The 12581-nt window shown below is 30.1% G+C and overlaps 1 protein-coding gene across 1 annotated transcript; it reads right to left on the reverse strand.

Annotated features, from left to right (window-relative positions):
• Window positions 1-6374: 6374 nt before the first annotated feature.
• On the reverse strand, window positions 6375-8939 carry LOC120167062 (heavy metal-associated isoprenylated plant protein 7-like). Its single transcript, XM_039176190.1, has 5 exons — window positions 8729-8939; window positions 8472-8652; window positions 8186-8397; window positions 8015-8096; window positions 6375-6920 (listed from the first exon to the last, which is right to left on the reverse strand). The coding sequence occupies exons 1-5, from the start codon at window positions 8735-8737 to the stop codon at window positions 6490-6492; spliced, it is 915 nt and encodes a 304-aa protein (XP_039032121.1). The 5' UTR covers window positions 8738-8939; the 3' UTR covers window positions 6375-6489.
• Between the last annotated feature and the right edge of the window lie 3642 nt (window positions 8940-12581).

Raw genomic sequence — 12581 nt, forward strand, 5'->3', positions numbered from 1 at the left:
ATTAATTTCTTCCAATGATGATAGTTGACTCCATTGAAGTATGGATGTTTATCGGTTGGTAGGGAGTCTTCCATGTGGAACGAGCCGGAGGTGGAAGCCATCTTCTCGATTGTGTAGGGAATTGGTAGAGCTTCTTCTAAGATCGTCTCAAGGTGGTTAAACCTTCTTAACGAGTTAGGCTCTGATACCAATTGTTAGGATTTTCAGAAGCTCGAATCGACAACCAGAACGGTTTGCAAAGAGGGGTCGGAACGATTTTGTGTTTAGGGAGTAAGGAGATTGAAAGATAGAGAATTGCACAGCGATTTATAGTGGTTCGACTTTCTCAACCAAAGTCTACGTCCACTACCTTAGCTCCTCACCAAAGATTTTCCAACAAATTCACTAATTTGTTCTTTCTTTTGAGGAAAAAAGAGTAACCTTACAAACTCCCTAGTTTTTCCGGGCTAAACTAGAACCTTTCCCCTTTACAAAAGGATAAAAGATATAAACAAGAAAACCTCTCTAAGGTAGGTGTTTACAAGATTGAGCTCACAAGAACAAAATATTTACAAGAGAAAGATGAAAAAAGATTGAAAAACTCTTCTCTTGTGTTTGATTGCTTGGATAGTTGTTCTCTTACTTCTTCAAGTGTCCTTAGCTTGTATTTATAGCTTGGAATGTGTTTGAAGTCGTATATAGCCGTTGGGGATGTTTTGGAGCCGTTTGGAGATGAGAAACATTTAATAAAATAGCTTGGAGCGTGGGGGGAATCGGTACCCCTCATGGGGAATCGGTTCCCTAAGTGCAATCTGTTTTTGACCGTTAGACAGGGGGAATCGGTACCCCCTGGGGGGAATCTGTACTCCCTGGACAATCTGATTTTTCTTGAAACCCTTTAAAAAGAAAATATTTTTGGCTCGATTAAGGCTCAAAATACTTTGTAAAATTGTTTTAAAATAGTTTAAGTATAAAACACAATTTTACACTTTAGTAAGGATTAAAATGAACTTTGAAAGACTTGGAGTAATATTTTGATATTCGAATAATTACATCGAATATACTTAGAAAATCTTTTGTAAAATCTTAAAATTCATTTAACGTAATTTGTTATATCGAAATATCAAAATGTTTTCAACAGAAAGGTTCTAGCTAATCTCGTGTAAAAGCTAGGGAAATGTTTTAGTTTAGCCCGGAAAAATTAGGGAGTTTGTAAGGTTACTCTTTATCCTCAAAAGAAAGAACAAATTAGTGAATTTTTTGGAAAATCCTTGGTGAGGAGCTAAGGTAGTGGACGTAGACTTTGGTTGAGAAAGTCGAAACACTATAAATCGCTGTGCAATTATCTATCTTTCAATCTCCTTACTCCCTAAACACAAAACCGTTCCGACCCCTCTTTGCAAACCGTTCCGGTTGTCGATTTGAGCTTCCGAAAATCCCAACAATCTTGGGTTCAAATGCAATTAAGTTATTTTAGTTTTATTTTTGTCTAAACCTGAACAAGTTATATAACATATGTATTATTTTGATAACAAGTGTGAGAATTGGCTCATCGATTAATCCTAAAATCTAGGAGATTTAATCTATAAATTTAATACATGACTAAAATAAATGATTTAAAAGTTAATGCTCAAGTTAAGGCATTAGACAAATTAAAAACAAAATTAGCATCAAATTGCATTAAATGAAAATCCAAGCAAACAAATCTTATACAAGTAGTGACCAAAATGGAAGAAAATAAAATAGGATTCCAACATTGAAAATGCGTAACTTTACAAGGATATGCGCCCTAATTATATCAATTTTATAAAATACCACATAAACACTCCCATTAAATGTTAACCACAGGTGACTATATTGAAACTATTTAAATAGTTTAGTAGTCATATTAACGCAAATTTAAAAATAGTAGTAATTTTGCGATCCATCCTTAGTTATGTTGTCATTTATGTAGTTTATGATTTAATCGATAATCAACAAACCTAACACATAATTATTGAACGCTACAATACAATCTTCATTTTAAAATTTTGGATAAATTATATTTTTCTTTTTAAAAATAAAAGTAGCCAATATATGAAAAATATCAATTTTATCTTGAAAGTCCAAAATTAATAAAACAATATAATTTTATAAATTTCTGATTTTGTATTATTTTTATTAAAATTATATGATTAAGCTGTCGAATCAATTAATTGAATAGATCAATTCAATTTAATTTTTAAACCCATTACCAAAGATCAAATATGTTTGATTTTTAATTCGTGATTATTCAATTAATATTATATTAAATATATTAATTAGATTTACATATTAGTTTAATGGAATTACTTTTATTAAATGACTTTTTCTCGAATATACTATCGAATCTCATTACTTAAAAAAGGATGAATTCTAAATAAAATAAGGGATATATTCGGATTGTGTTGAAGGATCGGTAAAGAAAAACGAAAGAATACGATAATTTTTAACGAGGTTCAGGAATGTACTTACGTCCTCGATGTCTAGGCGGCGCTAGAAGTTTTATTCAATGTCTCATAGGTTTAGGTTACATCTTTATTTATAATAAATAAACCCTTGTACATATTTACAAATATAACCCTGTATCGTACCGCAGGGAGCTGTCATCTTTGTCGGTATATTTCTGAATCATACCTAACAGATTGAATAATCCGATATCCGGTCCAAAAATTAGGATATCCGAAAATTCGGGTATCCCGTTTTTTCATATCAGATTCGGATCTCCATTTTAGCTATCCGAAATTTAAGAAATTCGGATCCAATATCCGAATTTGTACACCTCTAAAAGCAATATAATGCAAATTAATCATATTTATATTATTTTAGAGTTAATTGCATCATATATTTCCAAAATATGAGCCTCGTTTTAAATTGATCCTTAAACTTTTAAACATTTCAATTTCATCCCTAAACTATGACTCATTTCAAATTAGTCCTTAATCTTTTGAACATTCCAATTTCATCCTCAAACTATGAATCTCATTCTAAATTGGTACATAAACTTTTAGATCTTCTAATTTCATCCTCAAATTCATCCAAATATGTAATCCATTTCAACCATAGTTTAACCTAAAAATTATTTTTTTCAATAATATAATAATATAACTTGGCCTAATGATTTTATTAACAAGGGATGTGATTAGTATATACATGTAATTAGGATAAAATTGAAATATTAAAAAAAATTAGGGGACTGACTTAGAATGAATATCATAGTTTGGGGATGAAAATGATATGTTCAAAAGTTTGAGAACTAATCTCGAATGATAGTCATAGTTTAAGGATAAAGCTAAAATGTTTAAAAGTTTATGGACCAATTTGAAATAAGGGTCATGAATTGGGGTGCATGATGCAATTAACTCATTATTTTAATATATTTTAAAATATTATTGTATTTATGTATTGGCTTAATTATAAAATAAGTGCACAAACTATATCGCTTTTCACAAATAGGTGCCTAAACTATTTTTTGAATGATCCAACTGCCTAACGTTACAAACATTACCACTTTAGGTGCCCGAACCGTAAGTACAGTTAGTTTTCTCCATTAAGTAGCACGTTCACATTCTGGTAATTTTAAAATTTATTTATTTTAAAAAAAATAAAAATAGTATTATATTTATAGAAAACCTTATTTTTCTCTTAAATTATAAAAAACCCTAAATCTCTAAAAACCCTAGTCATACGTTGTTGTAGTTGTTTCTGTTAGCCGTTGGAATTGCACGGGATCGTGATTTTCAACTAGGTTTGCAGGGTGCAAAAATATTGATTAGCCGTCGATCGATTGCGATTTCATTGGGGTATTGATCGTCGGGAGGGAAGTGAGGTTGGGTGGAGCTTCGTCGAATGGTAAAAGTCGGCGACAGACTTGGATTTAGGGATTGAAATGAAGGTTTTCAAAGTTTTAGGTTGATTTTCAAAAGATTTGTGTTTTTAAATATAATTTTTAAAATTATTAGAATGTGACGCGTGTCACTTAATGAAAAAAATTAAAGTTATTCATGACTTAAATACTTAAAGTAATAACGTTTATAATGTTAAATATCAATATTATATAAAAAAATAATTTAGACAACCATTTGTAAAAAAGATTAAGTAGTTATTTTAGAATTGAGCTTTGTGTATTTAATATTGTCCGAATGGTTAGGGACAACAAGGAGTGCTGAAACGTTAAAGTGGGGAGGAATATGGTCACGTAGACTCAGCTACGGACCCCATCACGTGGGACCCACCACAGAACCCAACTTGTTCGTCATTTGGACAATAATAGCAATAGAAAAAATAGGATACATACCACGCGATTGGGTGGTGCGTGGAGTTAACTCATGCATGAGATTGCGTTTTGCATATGGAAAAATTAAGGGTAAACTACTTATTTGGTCACCCATCTATTTCTTATTTTCTGTTTTGATCATTTAACTATTATTTTTTTTAAAATATACCTAAAGTTACATTTTTATTATATTTTAATCATTCACTGTTTAAAGATTAACAATAATATTAATATGATATTTTTCAAATTATTTTTAATATCGACATAATATTATCTTATAATGACACATGAAAAATAATGCACATGAGTATAATATGATGAGGCATCCAACATGTTGATGAGGCATCCAACATGTTGCTGTGGCATGGGTGGATGCACTAAGCCCCAGTAAGGGTCAAGTGCATCCCATTATTTTGGGAAAATGATTAAGGGGTTGTTTGTTTACTTCAGAATAATTAAGCGCTGAATGATTCAAATGCTAAATGATTCAGAGGCTCTGAATGGTTTGGCTCTGAATGTGACATGCTGTTTGATAACTGACTCTGAATGATTCAGAATGTACTTCTGTGCTGAATCATTCAGCACTGTTTTGCTGAATCAGTCAACACTGAATCATTCAGAAATGCGAAACAAACGCGCTGAATGCTGAACGGTTCAGCATTCAACGCTGAATGATTCCATTAAGAGGCAAACAAACAACCCCTAAATTTAATTTAACATGTTAAGGAAAAAGAATTTTTTTACATAACCATTATTCTTAAGAAAAGAAAATTAAAATTTTGGACATCTATTCTTAAATTTTTGGATCTGACACTATGTGATATAGAATCGTGTCAATTACATAGAGTATATGATAGAGTTCAACGAGCCAGGCGTATTCACATTTTAGTTAGGGTGAATAAGTAGTCATTCTAAAATTTAAATTTTTATATTATTTAAATTTTTTTCATTAATTATGTTATGTCTATATAAAAATTATGTGATTAATATACGCGTTCATCTTTAAAATATTTTTTAATTCACCACAACAACAAACCCATTAATAACCTTAAAAGAAAATCACTCTACATCATTATTTTTTTAGTATTCTATTATGATATTATTTGTCTTATTTTAATTTAACTAAATTCACACATATTTTACAAATAATTTTTTGAATAATATTAGGTGATTACGTGATAATATACATTTGTTTAAACACATATCCTAGCAACACACGTCATAAAAACACAATTGTTTAAACTTAAATCCTCTAAAAATAATAATTTTTACCACTGAAGTTACTCAATAAATTTTATAAATAAATAATCTAAAAATACATCCTTCTTGTCATTAAAACTACTCAAATTTGTAAACTATCAAATTTTATCACTCTATGTCTCCACCTATAGTTATTAATTGATATAATGTTTAAAATATATATTACCTATGTATTTAATTATTTAAAATCTTTTAAAAAACAGTTAAACTATCTTATTTTATTGTGTTAAAAAACTAGTTGTGCATATTATTAGAGACGGATGCAAAAAATTTATGTCAGAGGATACAAACTTAAGAAATTATATTAAAACTTTTACGAAGTGTGAAATTAGATAAATAATAAAAAATATAAAGAAAGATATAAATATAAGAAAAAATTTTAAAAAAAATCTAGTTATCAATCCATCTCTACATATCACATATCTTATATTTGTTATTTATAGAAACCATATTTTTAAAAAAAATGGATCCTTTATATGCATACATGCGTGTCTCGAATACTGGTTAAATATTAAAGATCTCGATGCTTCAGAGAATGCTTATGAGATATTAGGCAAAAATTAAAGATTTACATCTTGAAGAAAATTGAATTAATAAAATTATATTCATAATTAACTTTAAAGAGATTCAATTTGAATTAATTAATTAATAAATCAAATAGTTTTAGTACTAAAAAAACCCTCATTTGAAATAAAAAGTAAAAAGGAAAATACATATAATTTAAAAATTATCATAGTTAGTATAATTTTTATTATTGTATCATCACGATGGTTATACATAAAGACTTAAAAATTTTAGTGATTCTTTTTAAGAATTCAATGATCAAAATGATACAAAAATGATAGTTTAGAGTCGAAATTCTACGACTTCTCTTCATATTATTCTTTATCTTATAGCCATTAGACAGCAGAATGAGGAGCACATGAAGGAAGAGCAGAGGACTCAACATTTCCTTTTTACATTGCAGAGCAAGCATTAGGGTTTTCATCACTGAACATCTGCGGAGGATAAGCGTAAAACTCGGTGGCGTACCTTGGACCGTAATAATACAATTCATTCTTCTTCAGGTCCACCGTCACTTTGGTCTCTTCTCCTCCTCCTCCTCCTCCTGCGGTGGCTGCATTGGCTTCTCCGCCGTCACCACCACCTTTCTTGTCCTTATCGTTGCCGCCTTCGGAATCTTTCTTGTCCTTTTCACCATTCTTCTTGTCGTCCTCGTGGCCATCTTTGGGTTTTTCTTCTTCTTTCTTGGTATCGGGCTCTTGTTTCAGTATCAGCGCGTGCTTCCCTGTTCTTTTGTAAACGTAGTCTACTAGTTTTGGTGGACTGAACACTCCCTTTATTGTCACCTCTGAGCTCTTAAGATCTGGCTCTACTGATTCCACTCCTGCAAAAGAAATATATTCATGAATAAACAAATGAAATAGGCTACAATTCAAAGTTAGAGGAGATAAAAATTATGTCGGACTAAAGATTTTAGGTTTGGGATGTAGATTTAGGAAATTATATAATAAATTTATGAAGTGCGGAATTATAAAATTTTATGTGTGTAAAGTTAAAGTTTAATCAATAGTAGAAAATATAAAGTGTAATAATAAAAAATATCTCTAATGTTCGACTGAATATTAACTAAATATTTACTTTTGACTCTTATTTTTTAAAGCAATTTTGTCTCATAATGTTACATTTTGAGGTAAAAAAACCCCTACGAAATAAATTGTTAGTCAACAAACGGTTAATGTTTCAAAAATAGGGGTACTTTTACCATAAAATAAAATATTGAGATAAAAATGGCTCCATATAATGTAAAAAAATGTATCTAATGTTTGATTAAATAATCACTTTGACTTTTATTCTTTTTTGAATCATTTTAACCCTCAACGTTTCATTTTTTAACAAAAAAGACCTTATATGAATGCAAAATCGTTTGTTAATAAACGATTAACACTCTAAAATAGATGGTTTTTTATCTTAAAATAAAATATTTAGGACTAAAATACGCCAAAAAAGAATAAAGACCAAAGTAATTATTTAAACAAACATTAAGATATTTTTGTCTTAAACTAAATAGTTGGGGGTCAAAATTTAAAAAAGAAGAAGAAGAAGTCAAAATGACTTTTTAATAAATATTAGGTGCTAAATTTTTATATTATACAAAAATACTTTAAAAAAACTTAAATATTGAGAAAGAGGAAGAAATCCCCTTTTGTTGGGATAGAAAAGAGAAATAATCATTTTAACACTTTCATAGGATGACAATCATATAATGATTATTGACAGTCAAATGTTAAAAATATTTGTCTTAAAATGACATGCTGAGACTAATTTATTTTAAAAAGTATAAATTAAAATTATTTAATAAAATAATTTTTTATATGGTACGAAAATAAAGAAAGATATAGAAGTTATGTAAAGATTTAAATTTTGTAAGATGCAATCCCATTGGAACACCACAGTTAATATGGTTTAGTGAAATGAAACCTTTCATTCTTTGGATACGTTTCTTGATCTCTTGAGCACAAGCTTCACAGTGCATGTGAACCTTCAACACCACCACCTGAGGCTGAAACAAAAAAGCCCAAACTTTATGAGTCTGCCGGAGAAACTAAAACTATATATGGGTTTAGTTGAGCAAGGGAAAGAATCAAAGACCTCTTCTTTAATTTCCTCAGGCTGAGGCTTTTCTTTTTCCTCTGGTTTCTTATCCTCCTCCGCCACAGACGGTGGTTTTGGGATGGGTGAGAGAAGCTCAACTTTTCTATGGCTTTTCCTTTGAACTCTCTCGAGAACTTTTAAAGGGTCAGCTTTCTCACCTTTCACCACCACCTTGTTACTCTTGCAATCCGTCATTACATCTTCGACACCTACAAGAAAACAAAAACTACAATCAAATCGAATGAAAAACCAGAATCAAAACATGTTTCGGTCTTGTTGGGACCTTGAAAGCCCTTGAGACAACAACGGACTTTGCGGGCGCAGCCTTCACAATGCATGTAAACTTTCAAGATAATCTCTTGAGGTTGTTGAGCAGGTTCTCCTTTAGATTCATCTCCTTTCTTTGCATCTTCTTCTACCTTTTTCTCCTCCATTTTCTTCTCCTCAGCTGGTCTCTTCTCTTCCTGTGAAACGAAACATGCTATTATAAAAGGGAATGTAAAGGGAAGGGAGTGAAGAATAGATATTTAAGATGAACACCTCCCCCATTAGTTTACAGAATCTGGGTTTCGATTCAAAGTTCAAAGTACAGAGGCTTTGATGTTGATGATGATGATGCAAAGGGAACTTTGCTATCTTTTGCTAGTCTCGAGAGGTTTTGCTTTTTGTTCGTTTATTTTCTCTCTGTAAAGTCAAAAGTTTACCTAACCATGAAATCTTAAACTATATGATTTCCCCAACACCATCCCATCTAGAGAACGCGAGGCCATTTTAATCCCATTTTATACTTCCTATATTGTACCTTAAAATATATGTAGAGTTTACACTAAGAATTCATTCGTGTTGGTGATGAAAAAAGTGTTGTTTTTTTTAATTTTAGAATCGAGCAACAAAATTTATAGAGTATGAGTATGGTCAATCATAAATAGATAATATGAGTGTATATTATATTATAATCACCTCAAACTATTAATTTCTTTTAGAGTAATAGAAGTTAAAATTACAATTAAACGATTTAGACAAATGATATATGTAAATAAATACTATTATCAATGGTGAATAATAATGTCACCAACACTAATATAAAAATGCATATAATAATTATGGCTCAAACTGATTAATGGCTGATGCATGCTTAAATTAGATGGACAAATATTTATTTTGAAATTCAAATTTTCTTCAATTAGTGACATTTTATTGAATGTATCCACCTTGAAATTTTATTTGTGTCCATCAAATTAAAAAGTTTTGTGTGATTAATATATATATGTCCACCCTTAAAAATATTCATAGATCTATCATTACTATGACTCATTGACAAACCAACATTACTACGACTCATTCGTGATATATCTTTGGTGATTATAAACATCTATCAATAAATCGTGAGAGCCTAAAGCAAGAATAAATCATTCTGATAACCAAATGAATACCATTTAAATATGGGAATAATTTTTTAATTCAATTCTGAAAATTAAGCAAATAAATAAGTGGCAGAATCACGTGGAGGTGGAGGGGGGACATAGCCCACCCAGTTTTTATGGTTTAATTGTAATTTAAGTTCTTAAAATTTTTGAAACTGTTAAAATTATGTCCTCACCTCTCTCAAATTTTTATTGTTCAATTATTTTTAAGACAATGTCAGTTTTAAAGTTAACCTTTGTAAGTTAACCTGGGTAATTCAACATTATCAAAAAAAAAAAAAAAATCAAGTCTTGTCCCTAACTTTTCTAATTTAATTACTTTTTAGGACATGACGAATTTGAAATTAATGAAATTAAGCCGACTCTCTATTTTTGTGATTTAATTATCTTTTAGAAAATTGTTAGTTTTAAAAATAAGCGACTTGATTCCTTTCATAATTTCATCATAGTTCTGTCTTTACGAACAAAGAACATATTATAAGAACATATAAAATCATACGCCACTTTCATACGAGAATGAAATGACTAATTAAACAAAAAATGATTAAAATTAAATTGTTTACTAATGAGATAAATTGAAATTAAATTGGATGTCTATATTTGAAACTAGAACGAACCAAACTTAAATAAGATGAACCCAACCCACTTATATCTCTTCTAATAAATCAACAAAGGTTTCAACTTTTGTATATACGATCTGTTAAATCATCAAATGGTGATGATTGGACAAATTTTCTTTTTTACAATGAAATTGGGATCATCTAAGCCACAAGTAGAAACCCATTAACCTAAAAAAATCATGTATAGGTAACTTTAATCTCTGCTTTAAGGTCATAAAGAAGATTTAGATAGGGGAAGTGGGCAAAATAAGAAGTTGATTTAATGCCATTAAAATGGATGGACAAAAGCCATTTGAGCATCCGAAAGGAAGGTGGGGTTTGGACCTTAGTGGCAAACATCAATGGTCAAAATCAAACAATCCCTTTAGTCTAAGAACGCAGCAATTCAATTTGTGGCAATTGGTTACAAGTTTTGAACTTCCCTTGTAGTTTGTGTTTATAATTCGAAGATAATCAAATGCCAAAATAGATTAGAGGACGGATGCACCGAGGGGTATTGAGAGACAATCATATTATATGAAAATCTTAAATTTTCATATAATTTTATTTTTTTTATATTTCATATAATTTAATTTCGAAGTCCTAAAATTCTCATATAGTTTAAGTTAGAACTCTCAACATAAAATCTATAGCACATCCTTGATAGGGACGAGCATTTAACTCAAACTCGATCCAACCCGATCTAGTTGATTTTTTCTTCAAAGTTCAAGTTCGGGTCGAGTTTTTTTTTGAAAGGTTTGAGGTTGGATTGGATCTGTGTGTGTTCAGCTCAAGGTTCAAATCAAATTTTGGGTCTATGAGATCTCTTAAACCAGGATCGAATTGAGTGCGAATAGAAGGATTTAATTTTTTAATCGAATTCGAGTGAAGTAAAAACTCAATATATGACCATCCATAATCCTTGAGTTAGATAAATCACACATTTGAAAATGATAAAATAGGTTAACATAGGATGAAGATAACTTCCAAACGTTATAAATGGTATGGAATGAAAGATGTAGCACATGAATCTTTGAAGAGCAGAAGGAGAATTGCCAAAGTGGCTCAAGTGTCATTCGTTGTATGTGAAAAGTCTTGAACATATAAAGGTAAAGATAGTTGGATTACTCATGCACGTGATGATTTAGGTCCCACTTTCAACATGGGGTAGAATCTTATTTCTTGCGTTTTTGCACAGTAAAATTCTCACCAATGAGATATCCGGAATGTGGGTTTGAAATATGATATTCTCACTCGTACAATGTTTCATTATGGACCCAATTTGTCCTACTTAACTGGCACTCAAGTATAAGAATTTATCATTTATTGAGCTGTTGTAGTAAAAAAAGAAAGTTATTTTTTCAAAGATTGTAAATTTATATAGTCGTGTTTATAAGACGTGTATGTATTGTTAATGATTAAAAAAGATTCTTAATAAATTTTAATTTACAATTACTTTGATTTATTTAAAAAAAAGAGAATCTATTGGAGAATCCAAATACGATGAATTCCAGTCTTACATTGGGTTATAGTACAGTACATAGCACACGTTAAAAGCCTTGGAAGCCATGTGTTAATGGGCTTCCTAAACTCCTCTTGGTAGGGATCAATATTGGGTGGATTTAATTGGTTCGGTTTATATATATAAATTAAATAAAGCATTTTAAAATTATTTTATTATATAAGAAAAAGATAAACATAAGTAATTTTTTGTTTTCATATAATTTTGAATTCATTTAATGGATTGAAAATATTTCTTAAAAATATATATATATGAAGAAATGAGACGGGTGTTCATCTTAAATGATGTGATCCTATTCAAACATCTACTATTGTTAATCATTCTTTCATCTTTATACTTAAGGATGAAAGTGGAGGGAGCTTTTACTTACCTTACAAATCTTTATATACTCTATGTTATACATGCTTATACATGCTTATATTACTTATTTCATTCATGTCATACTTTATCTGGATTGTTATGTCTTGCATATCATGTCTTACCGTGTAATTATCATACTTTACAATATGCATTTGATTGAACTTATGTTCTTATACCTTAGTCCTTATATTATGCATATTAAATGAATTATTATATGTTCCACATCTTTATATTATGCTTATACTTAGTTATGATTCATGTTTCACATCATTTACATATATAGGCTTGCATTGCTTTTTCATACTTATCTAGGCCTACATTATGTTATGTTAGCTAACTTATTGTTTTTCCATGCTTTACATAGGTGAATAGCTAAGAAAAGGATGTTATGGCAGATAATTGCCGTCAACTAGCTAGCTACCTAGTCACCTTCTTTGGCGCCAAAACCAAGTCATGTGCAAGGCACACCCTTGGTCGAACCATCACAA

This window comes from Hibiscus syriacus, unplaced genomic scaffold (assembly GCF_006381635.1).
Source record: "Hibiscus syriacus cultivar Baekdansim isolate YM2019G1 unplaced genomic scaffold, ASM638163v2 tig00111662_pilon, whole genome shotgun sequence".
NCBI lineage: Eukaryota > Viridiplantae > Streptophyta > Magnoliopsida > Malvales > Malvaceae > Hibiscus > Hibiscus syriacus.